This window comes from Mustela erminea, chromosome 4 (assembly GCF_009829155.1).
Source record: "Mustela erminea isolate mMusErm1 chromosome 4, mMusErm1.Pri, whole genome shotgun sequence".
Taxonomy (NCBI): Eukaryota; Metazoa; Chordata; class Mammalia; order Carnivora; family Mustelidae; genus Mustela; species Mustela erminea.
In genome coordinates, this window is record NC_045617.1 from 91,886,760 (window position 1) to 91,908,398 (window position 21,639).

At 43.1% G+C, this 21,639-nt stretch overlaps 1 protein-coding gene across 9 annotated transcripts in view; it reads left to right on the top strand.

Annotated features, from left to right (window-relative positions):
* Positions 1 to 1,372: 1,372 nt before the first annotated feature.
* The window catches only part of LOC116588700 (runt-related transcription factor 2), a 224,251-nt gene continuing 203,984 nt past the window's right edge, over positions 1,373 to 21,639 (top strand). For 3 of the 9 annotated variants that reach the window (XR_004285049.1, XM_032340141.1, XM_032340142.1), the window contains exons 1-3: positions 1,920 to 2,793; positions 11,509 to 11,665; positions 17,801 to 17,905. Coding sequence is in view for 8 of the 9 variants with exons in the window: in XM_032340141.1 (XP_032196032.1) it covers positions 2,431 to 2,793; positions 11,509 to 11,665; positions 17,801 to 17,905 (625 nt within the window). In the remaining variant the exon portion in view is untranslated. Of the gene's footprint in view, positions 2,794 to 5,562; positions 5,790 to 11,508; positions 11,666 to 17,800; positions 17,906 to 21,639 lie in introns of those variants that run through there. The other 6 variants (XM_032340147.1, XM_032340144.1, XM_032340143.1 and 3 more) reach the window with 5 other exon arrangements.

Consider the following 21,639-nt stretch of genomic DNA (forward strand, 5'->3'; position numbering starts at 1 on the left):
CTGCCGCCCGCGCATCTCTTTAAGAGGCAATCCTCGTGTCACAGTCACATTACTACAGCCCTCCACGTTCACCGTGCACTGGAAATGGGCTCCAGAGTCCGTAACTGGCACCGGGTCCCTTCTTCCGCGCCCCCAAGCCCTCGAAGCCCTTCCAGACCCCTTCAAAGGCGCAGGCCCCCGTGCGCCGACTCAGCGAGTGGAAACAAGGCTTTAAAAACCCGCAGGGAGGGTCGTGGCAGGTCGCTACCAGGGTGACAGAGGCATTTGCGCTGAGTGAGCAGTAAAAACGCCAATTAATGGGCACGTGAATTGCTTTAAATAAGATAGGGGGCGGGGGAATGAGTGATGACTCAACTATCTTTATTCCTTAATACTCCGAGGGCAAAGCGTTATAATTTTTTCATTTATTTTATAAAATCACTTATTATGGTGTCAGCTACCGTATTATGAATCTTTGAAGCTTTGGCAACTCTGTTTTTGCAAACACGTTTTCAAGCTTTGAGAGGTTTAAAGGAGTTTGACGGTAAGCAAGGAACGTAGCAGTACACAACAAGGAGGGGAAAGGGCCCTGTGTCCCCTTTTGGGGGGTGCAAAGCCTCAAGCGGATTTCCCGGCTTCTGCGGGCGCCGCACATTGTTTTATTTGTTTTGAAGGTTCGGAGTTTGAGGCTGGTCGGAGACACCCACGTGCTTCTGACTCTCATCAGCGTAATGATCGCCTTAGCCAGAGTCGTGTCTATATAAACCACAAAAACCTAATCATTAGAAATCCCAGCCTCCAAAAACCACATTTTAGGTAAAACAGCCGCTTTTTTCCCGCGCTCCTTCATCCTCTCGACCACAACTTTTTTGGGGATCCAAAGTTGCTTTCTTAACCCACATTGGGAAATAAATACATAAATAGCCAATGAAGCATTTTGGATATTTTATTTTGTATTTTTATTTTTTCCCCTGGGAGTGCTGGGGAAGAAAGTTAAGATATTAGACTTAATTTTAGATGCAGAATACACTTAATAAAAGATTTAAAGTCATGGAAAACTGCTGGAGTTTTTCCTCAGCAAGGTTTTTGCAATTTATTTTAATCATCCAACTGACAGTTTACCAGTCCTTAAAAAAAAAAAAAAAAAAAAAGCAGCAGCTCATCCTTGTTCTCTAGGAACAAGTTTGAGTATAGAAAAAGTGTCCAGCCACCCACTTGAGGTTCTAAAAACTATTTAGCAAGTGTCCCCTTCACCCCATTTTTTTTGTGTTACTTAAGACAAAAAAGCACCCAAACCCTGCAAAATCATTTTTGCCCTGGGAGCCGCTCCGGCAGAGGTGGGGGGTGGGGTGGGGGAAGGGGGAAGAGTGCCGAGAAGTCAGCACAGACGCTCAAGAATTTTCCTTCCTCCTCTCCTGAAGTTACAACGAAAAATAACGACAGTCAGTTCAGCGCGCGGCTCTCTGGCGTCTCAGCTTCAACCTCGTGCGACCAAGAGGGGGTTCCTTGTCCTGGGCCGGGGGAAGCGAGAGGACGCGATCAGGCGAGATTCCCCTCGACCCGGGCCGCCTCTCCGGCTTCGGAAGCTGCGCGCTGCGTCCGGGGGCTCCTGCTCTTGGCCGGCGGGCGGCGGCAGCGGCTGCGATTCGCAGGCTCGAGAGCCGTTGCCCCGAGATCCGCTGCCCGCGACTTACCTCCTGGCACCTCGACGCGCGAGGGTCAGGGAAGCTTTGCAAAAAGCAGGAGGGACTGGATGCAAGGAGGTGGCCCTGAGAAGGCCAGAAGAGGAGAAAGGAAAGGAAGGATCGGAGCCGGGGAGCCGGGCTGGCAGCCGCCTTGGGAGGAATCTGAGCGTGCGGCCGGCGCGGGGGGAGCGGAGGCCGCCGCGGAGGCGGCGGCGGCGGCGGCGGCAGCAGCAGCGCGGGAGGGCGGGCGGCTGCGCGGACGCCTGCAGCTGGGTAGCTAGCTGAGCGCGCGGCGCGGCGGTGGCGGGCAGTGCGCGGCTATGCTGGCCGCGGGGCTGGACTGCTGAACCCACTCGGAGCCATCGCGGGACTCGACCTGGGAGGGGGCGCCAGCGCACCCAGGACGCGGTGCCCCAAGGGACCCCACTTCAAGCTGCGAACTGAAGCCCCCTGCCACCCCAGGACACACACATCTCCGCGCCGGTTCTCCGCTGCCACCGCCAGCGTTCCAAAGGCTCCGGCAAGATCTGTGCCTCTCGGGTCTCCCAACCCGCCAACCCGACTGCTCCGCATCGTCACCGCCGTCCCCGTCAGACTCCTCCCGGCAGTCGGCTTCACCGAACTTGATTTCTCACCTCCTCGGCCCCATCACCTCCATCCCCTTTCCCCCCGTCTCGCCTCCACCCCCCCAATTTCCTCCTCCTCGCCCCTCATTTCCACCCTCCTCCCCCTCCCCCGGCCACTTCGCTAACTTGTGGCTGTTGTGATGCGTATTCCCGTAGATCCGAGCACCAGCCGGCGCTTCAGCCCTCCCTCCAGCAGCCTGCAGCCCGGCAAGATGAGCGACGTGAGCCCGGTGGTGGCTGCGCAACAGCAGCAGCAGCAGCAACAGCAACAGCAGCAGCAGCAGCAGCAACAGCAGCAGGAGGCGGCGGCGGCGGCAGCGGCGGCGGCGGCGGCAGCGGCGGCCGCGGTGCCCCGGTTGCGGCCGCCCCACGACAACCGCACCATGGTGGAGATCATCGCTGACCACCCGGCCGAGCTGGTCCGCACCGACAGCCCCAACTTCCTGTGCTCTGTGCTGCCCTCGCACTGGCGCTGCAACAAGACCCTGCCCGTGGCCTTCAAGGTAAGAAGCTGCGGCCGCCCCCCCGCCCCCGGCCGGGCGCCACGGTATCTGCCCGCCGGCGTCTCCATGCCCGCGGGGGCCGGGGCCCCGACGGCCTCTGGGGCCTCCTACCTTGGTGGCTCTGACCCGAGCACCCCCCCCTCCCCGAGTGACCCTCTTCCTCCGGATCCCTCGGCGGGCTCGGGACGCGGTGACCCCGCGAAGATCCCCTCTCCCACCTGTGCCTGCAGCCAACCGCCTCAGTCCCTGACCCCTTTATCCTTTCATTACCCCTCAAGCTTCCCGACCAGCGTTCTAACCCACTCCTCTGAGAGGTCTCCCCTCCCCCTAGAAGCCCCTCGGTGCCCACTCTGGGCGCCACCACCCCGGCTTATTCCACCCCCCCCATTCCCCCGGGGTGAGGAGCCCCGGCCTTCTCCCCCGGGACTCCCGCGTTCGCCCGGCTGGGCATACCCACCCGCCCAGCAGCGCGGGCTGCAGGCGCCACCCCTCCCCCGAGTCCCGCGCGCGCTTCTACTCTCTCCGCTCCAGTCGGACCCCCCTCGCCCGGCTTGGCGCCCCCTTCTCTAACCCGCCTGAACCTCGGCGGCCCCGGCCCCTCCCGGGCTCGGGCTCGGGGGCCAGTGTTCGTGGGGTGCCGGCGCCGGGCGTTAGCGTCCGGGGCGGGGCGCGGGGTGCCGGCTGCGGAGCGTGGGCCGCATGACCCGTGTCCAAGAGGGTCTCGGGCAAACCTAGGGACTCTGGGAGCGAGTGAGCGGGAGACAGCACGGGGGCGTCCGCTTGGCTCGCAGACCTGCGCCTGTTGCCGTTACCGGGAGGAAGGCGGGGCCGCCAGGGTCGCTGCGCGCCCGGAGGCGGGGGAGCCCCGGAGTCTGGGGCGCTGGACCCTCGAGTGCCGGGTGGTGGCTAGTGGAGGGGGCGGGGGCTCGGGCCGCCTCTTGGAGCCGGTACCCAGCTCCCCGCCTCACCCCACCTGGGAGGGACAGGGGAAACCTGTGAAATGCCTTTGGCTCGCCCGCCTTGAAAAAGGAGGTGAAAGTTTGAGGATTTCTCTTATTGGTACTTGTGAAGGACTTGAGTCCCTAAGGGCCCTCCTGCTTCTGAAAGGTCATGGGAGGCTCCGGCCGGAGGTCTGGGGGCGGAGGAGCGACCCCCGAGGCCTGAGAGCGCTCCCGGCGCACCGCGGCCTCCTCCGCTCGCCCGCCGGGCCCGTTAGTTGGAGGGCGGGTGTCGTCGGCGGGAGCCGCAGCAGCGGCCCGGCAGGTTGCGGGTCCAGGGTCTGGGGCCTCTCGCAGTAGCCGGATGCGTCTCCACAGCGCGGTCTAGATTTCCCTGGGCGGACCTCGTCAGGGGTAGACCGGGAGCCCCCAGGGCCTGGCAGGCACTGGGCTGATGGGGAAACAGGTTCCCGGGCAGTCCACACTCCCGGGACCAGACTCCAGGGATGGAGGGGGCGGCGAGCCAGACAGGGAGAAGAGCATTCCCGGGAAGACGCTTCCGGCCCTGTCTGGCCTCTGAACTGGTAAAGGTGGGCCTGGGTCCTCTGGGTTCTGGGATCTGGGGAGAGCAGGCTAAGCGAGGCCTGGCGAAGTAGGAGGAGGAGGGAGGAATCCTTCCAGTTCCTGCACTGTGGACCCCGGGGCCAAGCTCCTACAGGCCACTGGCAGTTCCCAGTTGTGGATCACAACACCCGCCCCCCCCCATCACCACCCCACGCACCAATTCAGATTCCGTGTGTGGGTGGGGTGGAAAGAAAGAGGAGTCCAGGTCAATTAGAGCTGGTTATCTAGCTGGGTCTTGTATCAGAACAGAAATCAGAATGAATTGTTCAGGAAAGGGGATGTTGCATTCTGGGGCAGGTTTCATTTTGCAGTTGGTTCAAGAAGTGTGTGTGTGTGTGTGTGTGTGTGTGTGTGTTTTAACCGTCCCATTTCTCCTTTTATAAACCACCTATTTTGTAGGTTAACGTTTTCCTCCTTGAAATACGAAAAGCTTAGAATGGATGTGAATTCTAGAAATTAGAATTTCCACACAAGAGCTATCTTTTACGACGTTCATCGTCCCTGGGCCCAGAATGTTCTAATTGGCCTTAAGCGAAGAGTGGAAATTTGTAACCCCCCCCACCCTCAAAACACAAACAAAAAAAAAGCCTGGATGAAAACAGCAAATACAAATAGATATTTTGTCTATAAAATGCCATGTCAGGCATTCCAAGTCAGGATATATGAAAATAAAATGGTAGGTACCTACGTTTTAAAAGATATCATTTAGATGTTTGGTGTTCTACATTCTGTTTGCTCTGCTAGACGTGTTTAAGGTATAACTGTCTTGTACTATTCTCCTCATTTATGGTGCTGAATTGATTTTGAGTCTTGGTACTTTGGATAGAAATGAACGTTTTGGTGCGAAGATAGAATGCAGTGTGTTTGAGCTGTTCTCAGATATTTTGGTTATCTTTAGATTTTCTTATTACCACCCTTTTAAAATTATTTTGAAAATAAATTGTTTTCTTTGCTATTTACCATCCTTATTGTTAATTACAGAGCAGTTTTATTTTTAACCAGTGAACAAAACCATAGATTATACATAGCCATATTAGATTAAGTATTTTAATTCATATTAATTAAAAAAGAAATTGAGTTAATTTAAGACTTGATTCACTGTGTCCTCCCACTCCCATACCTGTATTTAAGAAAATTCAGACAGATGGTGATAGCTGAGATCCCCTGAGGATTTAAGTTTTGTCTCTGCTGAAAAAGATGTGTAGAGATGTGGAACATCTAGATTTTGACAACATTTTTTATTGTTTTCATCTGAATGTTAGTAAAAACAATCTCTCTTTACCTTTCTTTTGAGATAAAAGCCTGAGATCAGTAGACTTTCTACACCCTTGTAACATAATCAAATACATATGCAGCAGAGAAATAATATGAAGAAGTCTCAGTTTTAGAAGTGGTGACCACAATTTGGCTATCATATTTAGAGCCATGTACAAAGTAAGTTACAGTGTTGTTGGGTAGATAATATGTGGGTAAATATATTTAAAAACACAAACACACAGAATTTAATTGTTGAGAAATCTGGGATTCAAATCAATACAGTATTTATTGAACCCATATTTTATGTCTGTGACCCTAAACTCAGCATTGAAGAGCAACAGATTGAGTTTAATATGTAGTGTTTTGATGTGTTAATTTAAAATAATGCTTCATGATGATATTGACAGTTTATTATATTTAAGACATAAGCAATGTATTAGTGTTGTTCTTCTGATCTTGTTTCGGGATTATACAAGAATACTTATAATTTGTTTATACTCAGCATGTAAAAACACAAAATCAACTAGTATGTTTTAAAACATGCCAAGTTGTTTATTGGTATTATATTTTTAACAAAGTTCTGCAGGTTTGTAGTGTTCCATCCTTCCAGGTGTCAAGGAAATGGAAATAAATATTTTTAACATTTCTTTCAGGTGTATCTTACTGAAAGCTTAAAATAGTTAAGGGATACTATTAGAGGATCCCCATGCCCTTTCTGTCTTAGATAATTCTTGTGACAAAGAAAGCAAAAAGCAATTTGCAAATTCATTACATTTGTTAATGGTCTGGTAGAAATAGGGAGAGCACATGTCAGCCTGGCATCCAGTAGCACCCTTAGAGTCAGAGGTCTGTCAGCCTTTCCACCATGAATCCTGGTGTTCAGGGCTTATAACTCAGTCGCTTTAAATAGCTTCGAGCTGAGACACTATGCAGAAATTTTAAGTCCAGATGTATATTTTAAAACTAAAAGTGGTGCAAGGCTATTGTGCTGTTTTAAGTTAGAGAACACTGGACTGTATATTTGCCAGTATCAAATGTTTTTCTGGCAATGTTAAAGAAAGAAAACACATTTTTAGACATACGATCTATTACTCATAGTTAATTCTGCATGTTTGATGATACCTTTCAGTATTTCTCATGAGTAGGGTTTCAAAATGATGGAGCAATTTCTATTCGAAAATAATTTTTTCGACATCACTGGCCATTTTCCTCTTCCAAAACAAGTAGGCAGCTAATAAATATTTGACATTAGTGAGCTGTGTTTTCCTAATGTATGTAATGATCAGGTTTTTATGTTTTTGTCTTTTTGAATGTAATTATACCCCAACAAAGAAAAACAGATTATTGAACCTATTAAAACCTAATTGAATCTACTGTGAATTGTTATGCAAAATTATGTAAATCACAGTAGATTTCAGGTTGTGTGAGGACAGATACATTATTGTGTTGTGCCTGTAAGTGCAATAAAAATTAAAGTTAAAAATTTTAGAACTGAATATTTAAAAGGTAATTGAAACATACAATTTTAGGTGGAAAATAAATATTTAAAAAATTTTAAGAAAAACTTCTATTTGGAAAAAGATATGGTTAAGATATCTTTCATTATATTCTCCCATTTGGCATTGTTGTTTGTCTCTTTTCAAAATTTCAGAACATCTATTGTTAGATGATCTAAGCCAGCTTGATATATGGCACTTAAATTCCTGGCTTACACTGAAATAATTTCCATCAACTTATTCTTTGATATATATTTTTAAAAATTTAAATTGGTATTTTATATTGCATTTATTTTTTTTCTACAATTCAGTTAAGTTTTCCTAAATTCGAGGATAAATGCTAAAAATTAACTGTAGCATTTGTGAAACTTTTTAATAGTTTATTTGATGTTATCTCTAGATAACTACCATAGGAATACAATTTTCCTTTTTTACAATTGCTCCCTTACATCTTTTTATACCAAATAAAGATTTGATCAGATTTTATATTGAGAAAGAATTATATTTCACTTTTGCTGCAAGTACAATGTGCTAAATGATATTGGTCTGCAAGAGTAATTGGCTGGTTAAAATTAGACTTCTGTCCACGGAAATGTCAAAGGCAATTTTAATTTCCATACAAAAAGACCACAAAAACAGTTTTAAGGGTCTGAGCTAATTCTGTATTGCTGCTCCTTTAGAGTAATTCACAGATTTAGTCATAAGGAGTCTCATACAAAATTTTAGTAGTTTCTAGGGTTAAGTATCCTTTTACCTTATTCTGTACAAGCTATGTATCATGTGATTTAAATGCTAGTTCTATTGAGGTGTGCTAAATAAAGGAACTTCTTTCTCTGTTCTGAAATGTTAGGACAAAAATTACTTCCGTCTTCTCCCTTAAGTTTCTTGAATTAGTAAACTGTATATTTTAAAAACACTTAGAAATGTAATTGTTCAGGTTTCATCACAAACTGTTCTTTGCAGAACGGAACTTTTGTGTTGGGTAGTATGGAAACAACTTTTAAAGTGTGCTTGCTCCTAACTAGTTAAAAGAACGATTTTTGAGTGCTCTCTACCCCTTAAATTGTTTTCCATTGCTTGGGTTTGGTACAGATGAAATGTGTAAAAATTTCTTGATTCTTTTGGTTTTCTTTTAGATAAACACAGTTGAGAATCTCCAAGGGAAACTTTTTAGCTTCAGAGATCTATTTTCTTTAAAACCCTCTGACATATAATTATACTTTTGATTGATATAAAATCGAATACAGTACTCTCTCTCTCTTTTCTTTTCCTCAGAAAAACATTAGGCATTTGATTTGGTAGAGTGAATAGTAGAAAAAAACCCAATATATTTAGCCATTAAAATAGAGTTCAGCCATAACAGGAAAAGTTGTCACCACATTCTGTGAGCATTTCGTTTTTAGGCCAAGTTCTAAGCCTCCTAGAAGACTCACACAATTTGTGATTACCTATTTGTTTGGTTATTAAGTGTAATACGTAAAGCATACCAATATTTAACATGGTCATTATTCTGTTGCTTAAGCAAAGAAAAGTGGATTTGTGTGTTTCACTCTTAGGGGTCTTTTCTTTCATATTTTCCCATATTGAATCAATTTTCCTTTTCTTCTAACTAAAAAAAATCCATTATGTTAAAAATATGCAGTAAAATAATAATGTCCCAGAACTCTTGAAAATCTTTATATTGGGACAGATTTCTTCATTGTTTTTTAAATTTAGCCAGACAGAAGCAAAACCCATCAGCAGTCATCCTTTATCTCTCAGCAACACCAAAAAACATATCAAGACATGAAGTAAAGAATTACATGTTCAATTGAACCTGTTCAGGATGCTTATAAGTTAAAGCCCGTGTTTAGCACACAGCGGACTTAGAACCAGAGTTAGCCTCCTCATCTTACAAAAAATACATCATTGTAATTACACTCTACTTCTAGAGTATCTTCTACATTATACAGACTTAAAAAAATTATTTCCAATTTATATTGGAAAACTGTGGTTCCTGGAGATGAAGTTATTTGTGTAACATCATAGCAGATGTAAAAAAGAGGTGGGAAAAAAGAAGGGCCTCTTAATTTTTGGTACATTCCTTTTCTTCTGAGCAGTACAAACTTCTCTGCATTAATATGCTTACTGGTTCCATCTTTACTTTGACATCAAAAACCGCACGGCAGGTGCTAAAACACAATATGCTGAATATAAAAGAGGTCAGACTTTCAAATGCAGACTGGCCAAACGTGAATTTTTTCAGTGTTTTCAGATGTTCCCATTTTTAGCCTTGTGAATTTGAAAAATTGAAAAGCATATTGTCTCCAGTAGGAGTAGGACATTACCTCTATTCAGGAGCCCCTTGAAGCACTAGATAAAGTATGCAGGGAGGAAATCATGTTCTCTTGGAATTTGCCCTTGACCTGGGAGACTTCTCAGATTGAATAGAGTCACTCATAGGGTAGTCGGCAATTCCCATTTCGAAAAAGTTGTCAGAAACCTAGTTTGGTGCAAGAACATGTTGCTTATGGAGGGATGCTGACTCAGCCTTTAACAGGTTCTCTTCCTTGGACTTTTAGCTGGTACCCTTGCAGACTCTTGGCTGTGGGAGGCATTGCTCTTTATGGAGCACTTCTGTATTTATTCCAAAATTATTTATCAACACTTACTATGTGCTAGGTACTGTTTTGGCGATGGGCATGTGGTGGTGAGCAAAGTCAGTGAAGGCCAATCTAATATAATCTAGTCTCCTGGGAGTAAGTCTCAGAACTTTGGACTAGTGTGTCGAAAGCAGTAGATGGATCACTAATATATGTACATGGAAATGAGGATCATTTGAGAACAGTGGGGTTCTGGGGAAGTGTGTTCTGTAAGGAAGGCTATAGGATTTTGAGCTGAACAAAGTGCTAAGGCAGGCATGGCATTGAGAAACAGCCTAAGAGAAAAGCCAGGGCAAAAAAAAAAATTTTTTTTTTGACGAGTTTTTTTTTGTGTGGTTGGTGGTTTGCTTGCATGGAACAGAGGGTATGTGGTAGAGGAGGGCTGGGGTGGGGGTCATGAGTGGGGAAAACTCAGCCCTCAAGCATAGTTACAGGTCGGTTTTATCACACTATAAAAACTTGCTTTAATGAGAGTATGTACAAATTGTATTGGGAGTCTGGAATCAGATGCTTAGGTCTGCCTTGTGGAAATCTCGACAGAGGGGAGAGCAGCCCTAGGCATAGAAGAAGAAAGATCAGAGGGCTATTGGCCAGAGAGGCAAGAGCACGTGGGCGTCATTATCAGAGAGCAGTGGGCTACTCTCACTGGAACCATTGCTTAGTCACCACAAGGGCATCTGGAAGTGGAATGAGGAAGAGATGGAAAAAATCTGAAAAGAAGATCCTGGAAGTTAGTTGAGAAAAATGATATGATCAAGAATGGATCAAGAATAGTGTGTTTCTGTGACCATGTGGCCTCTACACCAACATTCCCTCACTAGCCTTCCTGTGAAAGAGAGGTACCAATTTGCAGGTCAGCTGACCTCGGTTAAAAGTGTGACCCCTAGCCTTGGAGCAGTGAAAATGTTTGTGGACCTCAGAGATTCTCACGATCCTTACTTGACTGAGTTAATCTGCTGCCGGTTAGCTGTTGAAGACTCAGGAGGCAGTGGTGTCATTTCAAAATGGAGGACGGGACAAGACAGAATCAATTTGTCCAAGGGCACTTTTTTTTTTTTTTTTTTAATCTCTACCATTCATTGGTCAGTGACCATTTTCAGCCCATTCTAATCCTTGATTCTGCACCTAGACTTTAAGTTTCTCGAGAGCTTTGTCTATATTCCACAGTAGGGTGGGCCTTCAGAAATTATTTGCAGTGTGATTAAAAGCTGAATATGTAGCCCGAAGTTAGGAGATGAAATGTAGTGTTGGATACCACAGCCTATTGAAGCTTCCATATCATCAGGAACTCTAAGATTTCACCTCAATGTCTTCTCCCATTGAGCAGCTGACCAGATTTTCTTTTTCCAGCCTGTGATCTGGATGAGACCACACCTCAGGGGCTCTCCAGGCTGCAGACAGGCGATGCCTTCATATGTACGATGCAATCTGCAGATGGGGCATCAGCCTTCCTTCTGTGGCATAATTCTCATGGACAACCTAACATGGGGATTTAATAAAAATGTACATGTATTCTGCGAGGAGTCCAACAACAAATGAAGGAAACTCTTGCCTGCCTTTGAAATGGGTGGACCCTGAAACATGGGTCTGTTTGAAGTGGCATCCTGACCCATATGCAGATGCTTCCTTCCTATCTGCCATGACTGGGCTAGAGCACTAAATCCTGATAAGACACATCATTTGCAATGGGAATATGTTCTCAGTGTCTAAGCTTTTCTGATGTGCCCTTATTGCTGCTGTGTTTCCTGTTTTATGTAGGTGGTAGCCCTCGGAGAGGTACCAGATGGGACTGTGGTTACTGTCATGGCGGGTAACGATGAAAATTATTCTGCTGAGCTCCGAAATGCCTCTGCTGTTATGAAAAACCAAGTAGCAAGGTTCAACGATCTGAGATTTGTGGGCCGAAGTGGAAGAGGTAGGTCTCTGGTTTTTAATATTGATAGTGGAATAAACACATCAGGATCTCCTGTTGAAATGTAGGCTAGTTTGTATACAAATCAGCACCTTCTTGCGCTGAACAGAATTGCTTAAGCTTTTATTTAAATATGTCCAGATGAAGTTGAGTGTTTTTCTGAGTGCTCAGGCTTTTTTCATTTGTTTTATGATACTGAAAATTCAAACAGTGTTTTCAGAAGAACTAGTCCCTAATTTCACTGGGCGTGAGCACATAAGGTGGAGAGAACAGTTGGAGGTACAAGTTCTGAATTATGAGGAGCCAAATAACTGAGTAAATTGAGTGACAATGAGGAAAAAAAAAAAGGAAAGCATTGGATCAATTTCCTGATAATATCAATTTTGCTCTAAGTTGCTGCAAGGACAGCCAGTATAACGTTCTTCACTTAGCACATAGGTTACCTCAGTATGATTTAACTTACTCTTGTAATAAGAATCTATTTTAAAAAGTCATAGTTTTTTACAGAAGGCTTCTTATTTGAATTGGGGAATGATGTGTTCCCTATGTTACAGTGACTATATAGAGTGGTCTAGACAGATGAGTGATTAAGATTCTAAATAATTTCCACATTATTTGAGGGTCTCCCCCTCCTGCATCTATCTTCAAATATTGGGAGTCCTTAAAAAGATCATAAAATAGAAAATAATTTCTTTTAGGGTTTTCATAGCTGTTTCATAAAGGGGATTAATGTTTTTTAAAAAAAGTCTCCAAGGAAACCAATATTTTGGCTTTTATTTACTTTCCTGTAGAGAGACTTGTAATGGTCCTTCACAAGAAGTATGATGCTCATTTATGCATTTATTGAATCTACTATTTCCATTTTAAGTGTCTCGGTAAGAAGAGAGAAAATAGACCACTTTAGGATGGAGGTGAAATAAATTAGAATGACCTATGGAATGATTTCTACCCAGGTTCAAATTAGGAAATGAGAAGCATCAATTTTTAAACCATGTCCCATAATTGCTCTTTAGTTTGGATCAGATGTCATATTATTACCATTGTAAAAACTTGATAAGGGAAATTCAAGCAAGGCTGTTTCCGATGAGTAGTTTTAGTTTACTTTCTAGGAACAGGGCCAAGAAGCTGTACTTTTTAACTTAAAAAAAATGATGCATGCTAATGAGATACTGTCACTGAAAGGTTGTTTGAAATAAAATGAGGCTCAGAGCCTCTGGTAGACTCAAAACTAAAGGGGTTATCTCTGCATCAGATTTAGTTTACTTTCATTAAAAGGAAAAAAGACACATCCTATCTCACTGTTGACTGATTAGGTGTGAAGTGTGTGCATTCTTTTTTTTTTTTTTTTTTCTGTTATTGGTGCAGGTCCACAGTACAATGAAAGTTTCTCTCTTTTCTAGTAGAAATCAAGAAACATTTGAACAGGATGATTTACCTGCATGCTCTGAACTGTATCTTTCTCCTTATGTGACATTAATTTTGTTTTTAATTGGAGTAATGAATTTCAGTATTTAGAAGACTGGATACTACCTTACAGAGTCAAGCTAGTGTTTCCATTTACCTTGCTTTTGTATTATATAGATGCTGCATAACTTTTCTCTGATCAATTTGAGTAGAAACTATGGCAAAGTGATAGTGTACTTTGTAAACCCTCAACATATTTATTTAAGAAACTTCAAAGAGAAACAAAGGGTGTGCACTGTTTTACTATATTGGCTTTCTGAGTTTTGGCTGGTTTCCCAAATAGCAATTTTTATATTTAAAAAAAAAAAAAAAGACAGACTTAACTGCTTGCAGACTTTTCACGCATGGAAGATGAAGAAAGCTTCTTTTGATGAAGTGTAATTATGTCCAAACAGAGCTGACCCCCTCCCCCTATATTTCTTATGATCTTAACTGAAGAAAGTAGGATTTTTCCTTTGAAGCAGCCGGGACTTGGTGGAGGATCTGAAATGCTACAGTCTGCTGCCAGAGGCAGGATGGAGAAATTGGTCCAGACTTGTCTTCGAGACTTAGATTGGGGGCGGGGGGGGGGGGGGGAGTGGGTGGAGAGAGAAAGAAAAATTGATTTATCGCTAATAATAGATTTTTATATCATGACATTAATGTTATATGAAAGGAAGCAGTAATATCAAGCTGAAATGAAGAGGACAAAAGGAGAGAGAACACTGATAAGAGATACCATTCTTTGGGGGAAAAAAAAGAAAAAAGGTCAGTTTTTCAGTGGCAGGAAACCCTTTAACCTGCCTGTGTACCTGACCTGCTTTCTAAAAACAAAACAAAACAAAACAAACTCCTTCCAGCTTCATCTCTGATTTTTACATTTCTACATTTCTCTTAAATGATGAAGTCTGGATCATCATGTTGCTACCATTGTATTCTCCCCCGCCCAGCTATTTACAATTTTCTATTTTGAGTAGCATGAAAAAATAAAGAATACAAAATTTCTTAAATGTTAACACTTTTTCTTTTCAGTGGTAGAGAGATAAATTCTCAGAAATAGAAAAACAGTTTTATTATTTTTTTTTTTAAAGATTTTATTTATTAATTTGACAGAGAGAAATCACAAGTAGACGGAGAGGCAGCCAGAGAGAGAGAGAGAGAGGGAAGCAGGCTCTCTGCTGAGCAGAGAGCCCGATGTGGGACTCGATCCCAGGACTCTGAGATCATGACCTGAGCCGAAGGCAGCGGCTTAACCCACTGAGCCACCCAGGCGCCCCAGAAAAACAGTTTTAGATATATAAAGGAGTTATTTCACTACTTACTTTGTCATTATGGGTTAACTGATGACTTTTGAAAATGCTTTGAATTAAAAGTAGAGCATCTGTGAAACTTGCATCAAGTTAGGAGTGGCTTATCTTTTTTTTGTTGTCCCCTTCCTTTTTTTCCTCCTTTGCATTTTAAACAAAAGTATTTGTTTGCTATTTCAGCAGAAATATTTGGTCCTTAAGTTTTCTTGCTGTGTGTCCACACTTCTACATCAAACATGCTGCTTGTGGTCTACAAGCAGTTTGAAGCACCTACAGTGTACAGAGCTCGGTACTGTATCACTCCAAGATACAATCCTTGCTTGTAGTTTTATCCTATCGACTGTCTCTGATAGCCTCTCGAGTTAGGTTAGAATTGTCTTTCAGTGACAGTGCCTATATTTATCTTGGAGAATATATGACTCCAGGACATATTTTGGAACTAGTTCCTAGCTGAAGCCAAGGATGATATAATTAGTTGTCATTAGTGCTAGCTAGCTAGCTCCCTCGGTAGAAGTCAGCATTTTTATCACTTCTGCAAAGTAGTAAACAATGGAATTTAGAAAAAGGCTTTTTTTTTTTAAATTTTTAAGCAAAATTTAAGTAAATCATGAGTACTCAAATAAACATTTGACTTAGGAGATGCATTGTTATTTGTGAGGTGAAAAACCAATTACTCAGTTGGGTAGTAGTTTCTGGAAGTTTCTTGAACACTATGTTCATGTTCCTCCTGAAGGGGCAGTAAGAGGTAGAGAGAACCTCCTTAATTTTTATTTTAGTTGTCAAAGTACATCTTGATCTTCAGGATTTGATTTTAGAAGATTGCAGTCATACTTCAAGGACTGGTTTCCTCTCCCCCAAACCCACCTCTTTTAAAAAAGAATTTTTACTGGTTCTGCTTTGAACATGTAGGTGCTTTATACTTACAGGGTAAATTTTATATTGGCTTTTGTTCTTACACAAGGTGTTTGAATTTGGGAGAAGCATTGATGACTTTTAATATCTGAACGAAGATATGAAAGCCTCAAGTAGAAATATTCTCAGAACCGGTTTCGATAAGTTCACGAGTCTGAATAACACTAGCAGGTCATTTAGACTTATTTAAGGACAAGTGAGATATATACATCCTCGCTTTGTTAAGATCTGTGCCAAGGATGACAGCTACCTTGCTAACCAGCCTTGTAGAAGTGCAGTCCTGGCTCACAGACCACTGATCTGACTCAGAATGGCGTCTTGTATGGTTTAATCTCATTTACCTTTCAATCTAGGGGTTCAGCCCATTCACTCCCCGAGGTCTCTACATTGTTTTGAGTTCTCTATCTGGATCTCTATCAGATCTCTTCAGCTTTCTGATCTCCCATTCTGTACACTTGGGAGTTTTCTGTAACTAGTTCAGATTGCCAGCTGCCTTTTTCTTCCAGTGAGCCCTAATGTTTATAATAAATCCTCTGGTTCCTAACCAGACAATTGCATTTCTTTAAACCCATGTAACATTCAGTCTATAATGGATGAAATATGATCTATCAGTGACACTTTAAAAATAGATGCTTTCCTCCTCCTGGCGAGATATTATGCTAGTGGATTTATATCTACTGTTTCTTGGTCTTATAGAGCTGATGGGGACACGTATAGAAATAAATGATCTGTTAATTTTTAAAAATTTTCTCTGACAGAGTTTAAAAGAAGAGCACTCTCTTTAAGGCCTGGAAGACCTGGGTTCAGACCCTGATTTTTTCCTCTTATTAGTTGTGTGGTTGACTTACTAAGCCTCTCTGGGCTTTAGTTTCCTCATTTGTGAACTGCAGGTGATGAAGCTAACTGGAGAGGACTAGATGAGATATGTGTGAGGTGGTTGACAGTTAGTAGTTTTCTAATCAGTATTCATCTCTCTCTGCTCCCCTCCCCCCATTTGCATCTTGTCTTTTTTTTTTTCTTTTTCCTTTTCTTTCTTTCTTTTCTTTTCTTTTTTTTTTTTTTTTTGATACTGGCCATGGAAAAGTATAGCCAAAGAGACTTAAAGCTAAATATACTGAGTAACAAATGATGTGTGTCTTAAACATATTTTAGGAACTTCTATGGTCGGGGTTGAAAAGAAAACCCATTCACTAGATTTGACAGCCAAAGACCTGTTCTACATTAAGCCTCGTGTAGAACCTGTTCCACATTAAGCTTTGAGAAGATTGCCTTAAACTCTGCATTGCTACATATTGTTTAAGATTTGCGTTTTGATTTAATACCCTCAAGCTTTCAGTAAAGGGAAAAAACAGTCTCTGACCAAAAAAACAAAGCAAAACAATACGAGCTGTTTCAAGGTCTGGTACAGGAGCAGGCCAAGAGCACACTCTGGCCCGCGATTGCCACGAAGGTTTTATTGAGTCACTGTTTCACGCCCACCTTTTCCTGTCTTGTAACAGTTTGCAGTTTTGACTATCTGACATGACTAACCGTTGCAATTCTAACTGATTACAACTGTCAGTGAGTCTGGGTAGCAGGGTCTGGGATCTTCTTCTGGAGAAGGCAGACATCCGAGTCTGCTCCCAGACTTCTCCCTGTCTTCTTTCCCCCACCTCTATTCATCACCTTTCCTCATTAATTTGAAACATCAGATGTCGTGTTTCAATGAAGCACACCCTCAGCTAAAAGCAGCAATTCTCACTTACGTTGGGAGACGTTGTGTACATGGAGCGAAGAAGTCACTGTCAGGGAGTTAGTCCAGGATTTAACAGCAAGGTTGTATGTTCGGGCAGGGGTGGGCAGGGAGGAGAAAAGCTCTGTTCCAGTAACGATGAAATCATCATACCACAGGCACATTAAGGCAGGACAGGAGACACCGGCTCCTGTTAAAATGATTCCCATAAGAACCTTCCTCTTTCATCTTCTTATTGTAGTGCAGTTAAATAAATGAAATGCTAAAGCCATGTGAAGTAAATAACATAATCAACAGTGATTTACTATTGTTCTCTCATGGGGTCATGACCTAATCCTAAATAAAGACTTCTAAAATTGTCTGTGTTTGGATGTGTTCCTGATGTTGTTGGAGAGGACTGGAAGGAAGAGAATCTTCCTTAAGTGGGCCAGCGTTTTTGTTTTCATTACCACTCCTTGCTACTGAGCTGCAGTTTTTTTTTTTTTTTTTTTTTTTTTTTTTTTTTTTGGAGTCGGAGCCCTCTTGTAGAGCACTGCAGTGAAGATGGTCTGGATACTCAGTTTAATCCTTCCCCAAAGTGGCCATTGGAGGCTTTCTCATTGAGAATAAAGAGCCCCGTCTCTTGCTTTTGTTTCATTACCTCCTCAGACATGCTCGAGTGCAATCTGGACGTCCATGCTGTTCTGTTATCCCTGGTGCTGTCTTTTTATATTCACTGTGGATTTTCCCCTTTTACATCTGCAGGCAAGAGTTTCACCTTGACCATAACTGTCTTCACAAATCCTCCCCAAGTAGCCACCTATCACAGAGCTATTAAAGTTACAGTGGATGGACCCCGGGAACCCAGAAGTAAGTACTCGCCTTCCTGTTGGAAACGGTAAACAGGGTGTGTGGGGGACCCTATGAGGAATGTGTCCCTGAGCATTAGGACTACTTTCATGTAAACGGTTTCTTTGCCAAGTATGCTCTCTGCATGTGTTTGGACTGAGGGGCAGTTAGCAGAAGTTCACAGTTAGTAGAAGATCAAATTACACTGGTCAACTTTGCCACAGAATTGCTAAGGCTTACCTAACTTGGGGGACATGAGTGGAGAATTACTCAGTCACTGTAGGTGCAGGCTAAGACATTCTTCTCATGTGCTGTACACACTAGACAGCAGACCCATGAGATCTGAGGAGAAAAACAACAGACTGAAAAATCTTGAGCTTAGTCAAAAAGCATTTGTGTGTGTTTCCCATGGTCTAAGAATGTGTTTTAACTTTTTAGCTCGCCCACTCAATTCCCTTTATAAAGAGCACACTGCTTAATTACAAAGAATTTATTTGCAAATGATAACTTGCTTGATTGTTACAACACTGTTGTTTGGTCATGTTCTGGTAATTGTTATAGATAGTTTCTTTTAACAGATAGAGTCAAACCACGTCTAAATCCGCCTTGGTGTGTTTGTCTGTCTGGATATCCAGAAGGTTGATCGGGCATTCATTTAAGAAGAACACATAACCCATTTGGGCCAATATGCATTTTCCTCCCAAATCTAAATAGAGACAGGTTTTCTCCCCAGTCCCACCCCCAAAACTGATTTGATCAAACTTGGTACAGCAGCATTTAACTGCATTTAGGGATTAAAGATTATTTGATATATATGACATGAAAACTATATGCCAATGGAAACATTGAACTCTGCCTTTGATGAGTGAGTACATGGGAGTCCCAGCCATTGGGTTTAGAGAGTTTAATTTGGTTTGTGGTGGAGGTACAGCTGGCAGAAATATTTGTTACACAAGGATACACCTGCCTGGATAGTGAGAATGACCTATCTTCCCCTAAAAGTGAGAGAAAAGGACTGATTTTTTTCCCCTCCTCAAGTAGCATATCATGCAGGAGCATAGGGTGCCTTCAGTTCCTCTTGCCGCTCTTTTCACCAAGGCTCACTGCTTGTCTGAACTAGGGAGGTTTCCTGCCTCAAAAGCCAGTCTTTGAAGTTTTTCTTTTCTCCTTCTTTCATGTGTATGGCTTCTTCTAGGCTCACAGTTTTGGGTCAGTGCAGGCTCCATTCAGGTTGAGAATGTTCTGTTAGGCAGTGTGTCTCTGGTCACCCTGAGTCTCTGGTCATAAGAGCCAGTGGTTATGCAGTGCAGGTGACTAGAACAGAGCAGGACTGTCTGGTCTGGTGTGGAGCTTTGGCTGAAGTTCCTGAACTGCCATATTCAGGGGAATATGCCTTGTGATGGAAGCCACATGTTATCTAATTAGCCCTTGAGTTCCTGAAAAGGCAGGGACATCCATTTCAGTCTTGTGTAAAGCAGGACAGTAGTCTTTTAACACTTCTAATACTTATCTTTTAAAGATGTTTCCTGCTGATCTCAGCAGCTCTTCTCACTTCTTGGAAAAACCATTATTGTGTGTGTGTGTGTGTATGTGCGCACCTCTCTTTGTGTATGTGTCCATACACTCAAGAGTGATGGCTGTGAGAGGAAATAGGGAAAGGTGGGTGGGTGCAGCCCTGTTCTGAAAGGGGTGACAGAAGGTGAGGAAGTGGGGTAGCTTTGGGAAAGTCACTTCTCTCAGGTGAGGATACCATTTCCTAATTCCCAAGAGGTTATTGGCAGAATTAATTGGCTGATAGGCTTGCTGTCCTGTAAAGGCAGAGAAGTGCTCTGAAAGCAAGGAGGGTCCAGGATAGAGGGGCAGATGGTGTATATGTGACCTGAGTTTGGGCTCTGGGTGCCGAGGGTGGGAGGGGGAGCAGATGCAGATCATGAGTGGCAGACCACTGAGTAATAACATTTTTCAAGGACCAGAAATGTATGTGACAATGTGTTGTCATGATGACATCATGAGGGGGTGTACCAAACTCAGTGCCTGCACACAAGGATGGATATGGTATCAGCAACATCTTAATCCTATAACCTTGAGTCTCTATATGGGATTATTGCCTTCTGCTCTGCTCTTGGCCATCCTGGGCATGGAGAGCATAACACTCTTCCCAGTATTGTTCTTTAAATTTTCACATCCCAGGTGTGAAAAATGCCCAGCATTTTCCATTTTCTTCAACTCTAATAGGATTTGGAATGACTGGTGCATATATAATGTTAAATGGAGATTCCTCCAGAATGTGGATTGGCAGACTTTTTCTGTGAAGTGCCAAATAGGAAATAACTTCTGCTTTGTGGGCTATATCTTCTCTGTCACAAGGACTCAACTCTGACAACATAGCTCAATTGACCTCGGCCAATACATAAATGAATGGTTGGGGTTTGTATTTCAATAAATCTTTATTTGCAAGAACAGATGGTGGGTCTGGTCTGGCATACAAGTTGCAATTTACTAACCCTTGCTTTAGATTTCAAACTGGCTTATGTTATTAACCCTTGACAGAGGAGGGCTTTAGAAAAAGGCTTTCCTGATGGCAGAGAGAAAAAGACAATGCAATTGTCTGAGCCGTCCCTCCAGTGAAATTATAATTCCTCAAATGGTGGTTGTCCTAGAAATAGTATCCATCTGTTTATTATTGTAATGGTTTGATGGAGTTGAGGATATTATACCATTGATTCCCATTAATGGAATTTTACTGCTTCCTCCAGAGATCAGAATATATATTGAAAAAGCTGCTTTTGGTAGATTAGCTATTTGGACAAGGACAAGTTCTGGGTCAACTGGCTGGGTCTTTATTCAGTCTCACATAGTGATTAAGGGTGTGGCTTTGGTGTCTGACTGTCTGGATTGAAATCCCAGCTCCACCACTGACTGACCCGTTAGTTGTATGGTGGTAGACCAGTCACCTGACTTTTGTTTCCTCAACTTCCTCATCTGTTAGAGTGAGACTAACGATGGTATTTTCTTCATTGGTTGCTGCCAATATGTTAAATGATGTAACGTCCATAAAATATGTAACACAGTGACTGTCATGTAGTAAGTGCTCATTAAGTCTAAGTTGTTACTGCATCAGTTCCCTTCAGCATCAGAGGAGTTTGCTGTAGAGTTTTGCTTCTCGTATGCTTCCAGGAAATAGATACCATCTAGACTCTGCTCCCTTGCGTGTTACTTATTTTTTTTTCTTGCAGACGGTTTTACTAATTTCTGCTCATTAGTAAATGACACTAATAAGTGTTATAAACTGTGCCTTGAGCAGGTAGTCCTGCTGCCTGGGGACAGCTATGCAGAGACAATGATACACACAATTTGTTGGCAGCCAAGAGAAGTCCGAAAGAGGATACAATGGCTCTAGTGCCCCCCTCTGAGGCTCTGCTTATCAGCACATCTGCCAAGACTTGCTTTTCACTCAAAAATCAGAGAGGTTTCATCCTTGTGTGTTCTCTGTCTCTGGCAGCTGAACCGGTGCTGTCAGATCACAAACAATTTCTGTCCTTAATATACACATCTGGCGTTGGCAGTTGGACGAACTTCATAAGAACACATGATCATCACTCATTACAAGATTAAAAAGTACCCCATGGCATCATTGATGTTTTTTCACTTTGATCTTCTGCAGTTGTGATTCATCTCAGTTATAAAACTTCCCTTGAAAGGAACATAGCCGATGACTTATTAGAACCTTCATCTTAAGTAGCGTAAACATGAAA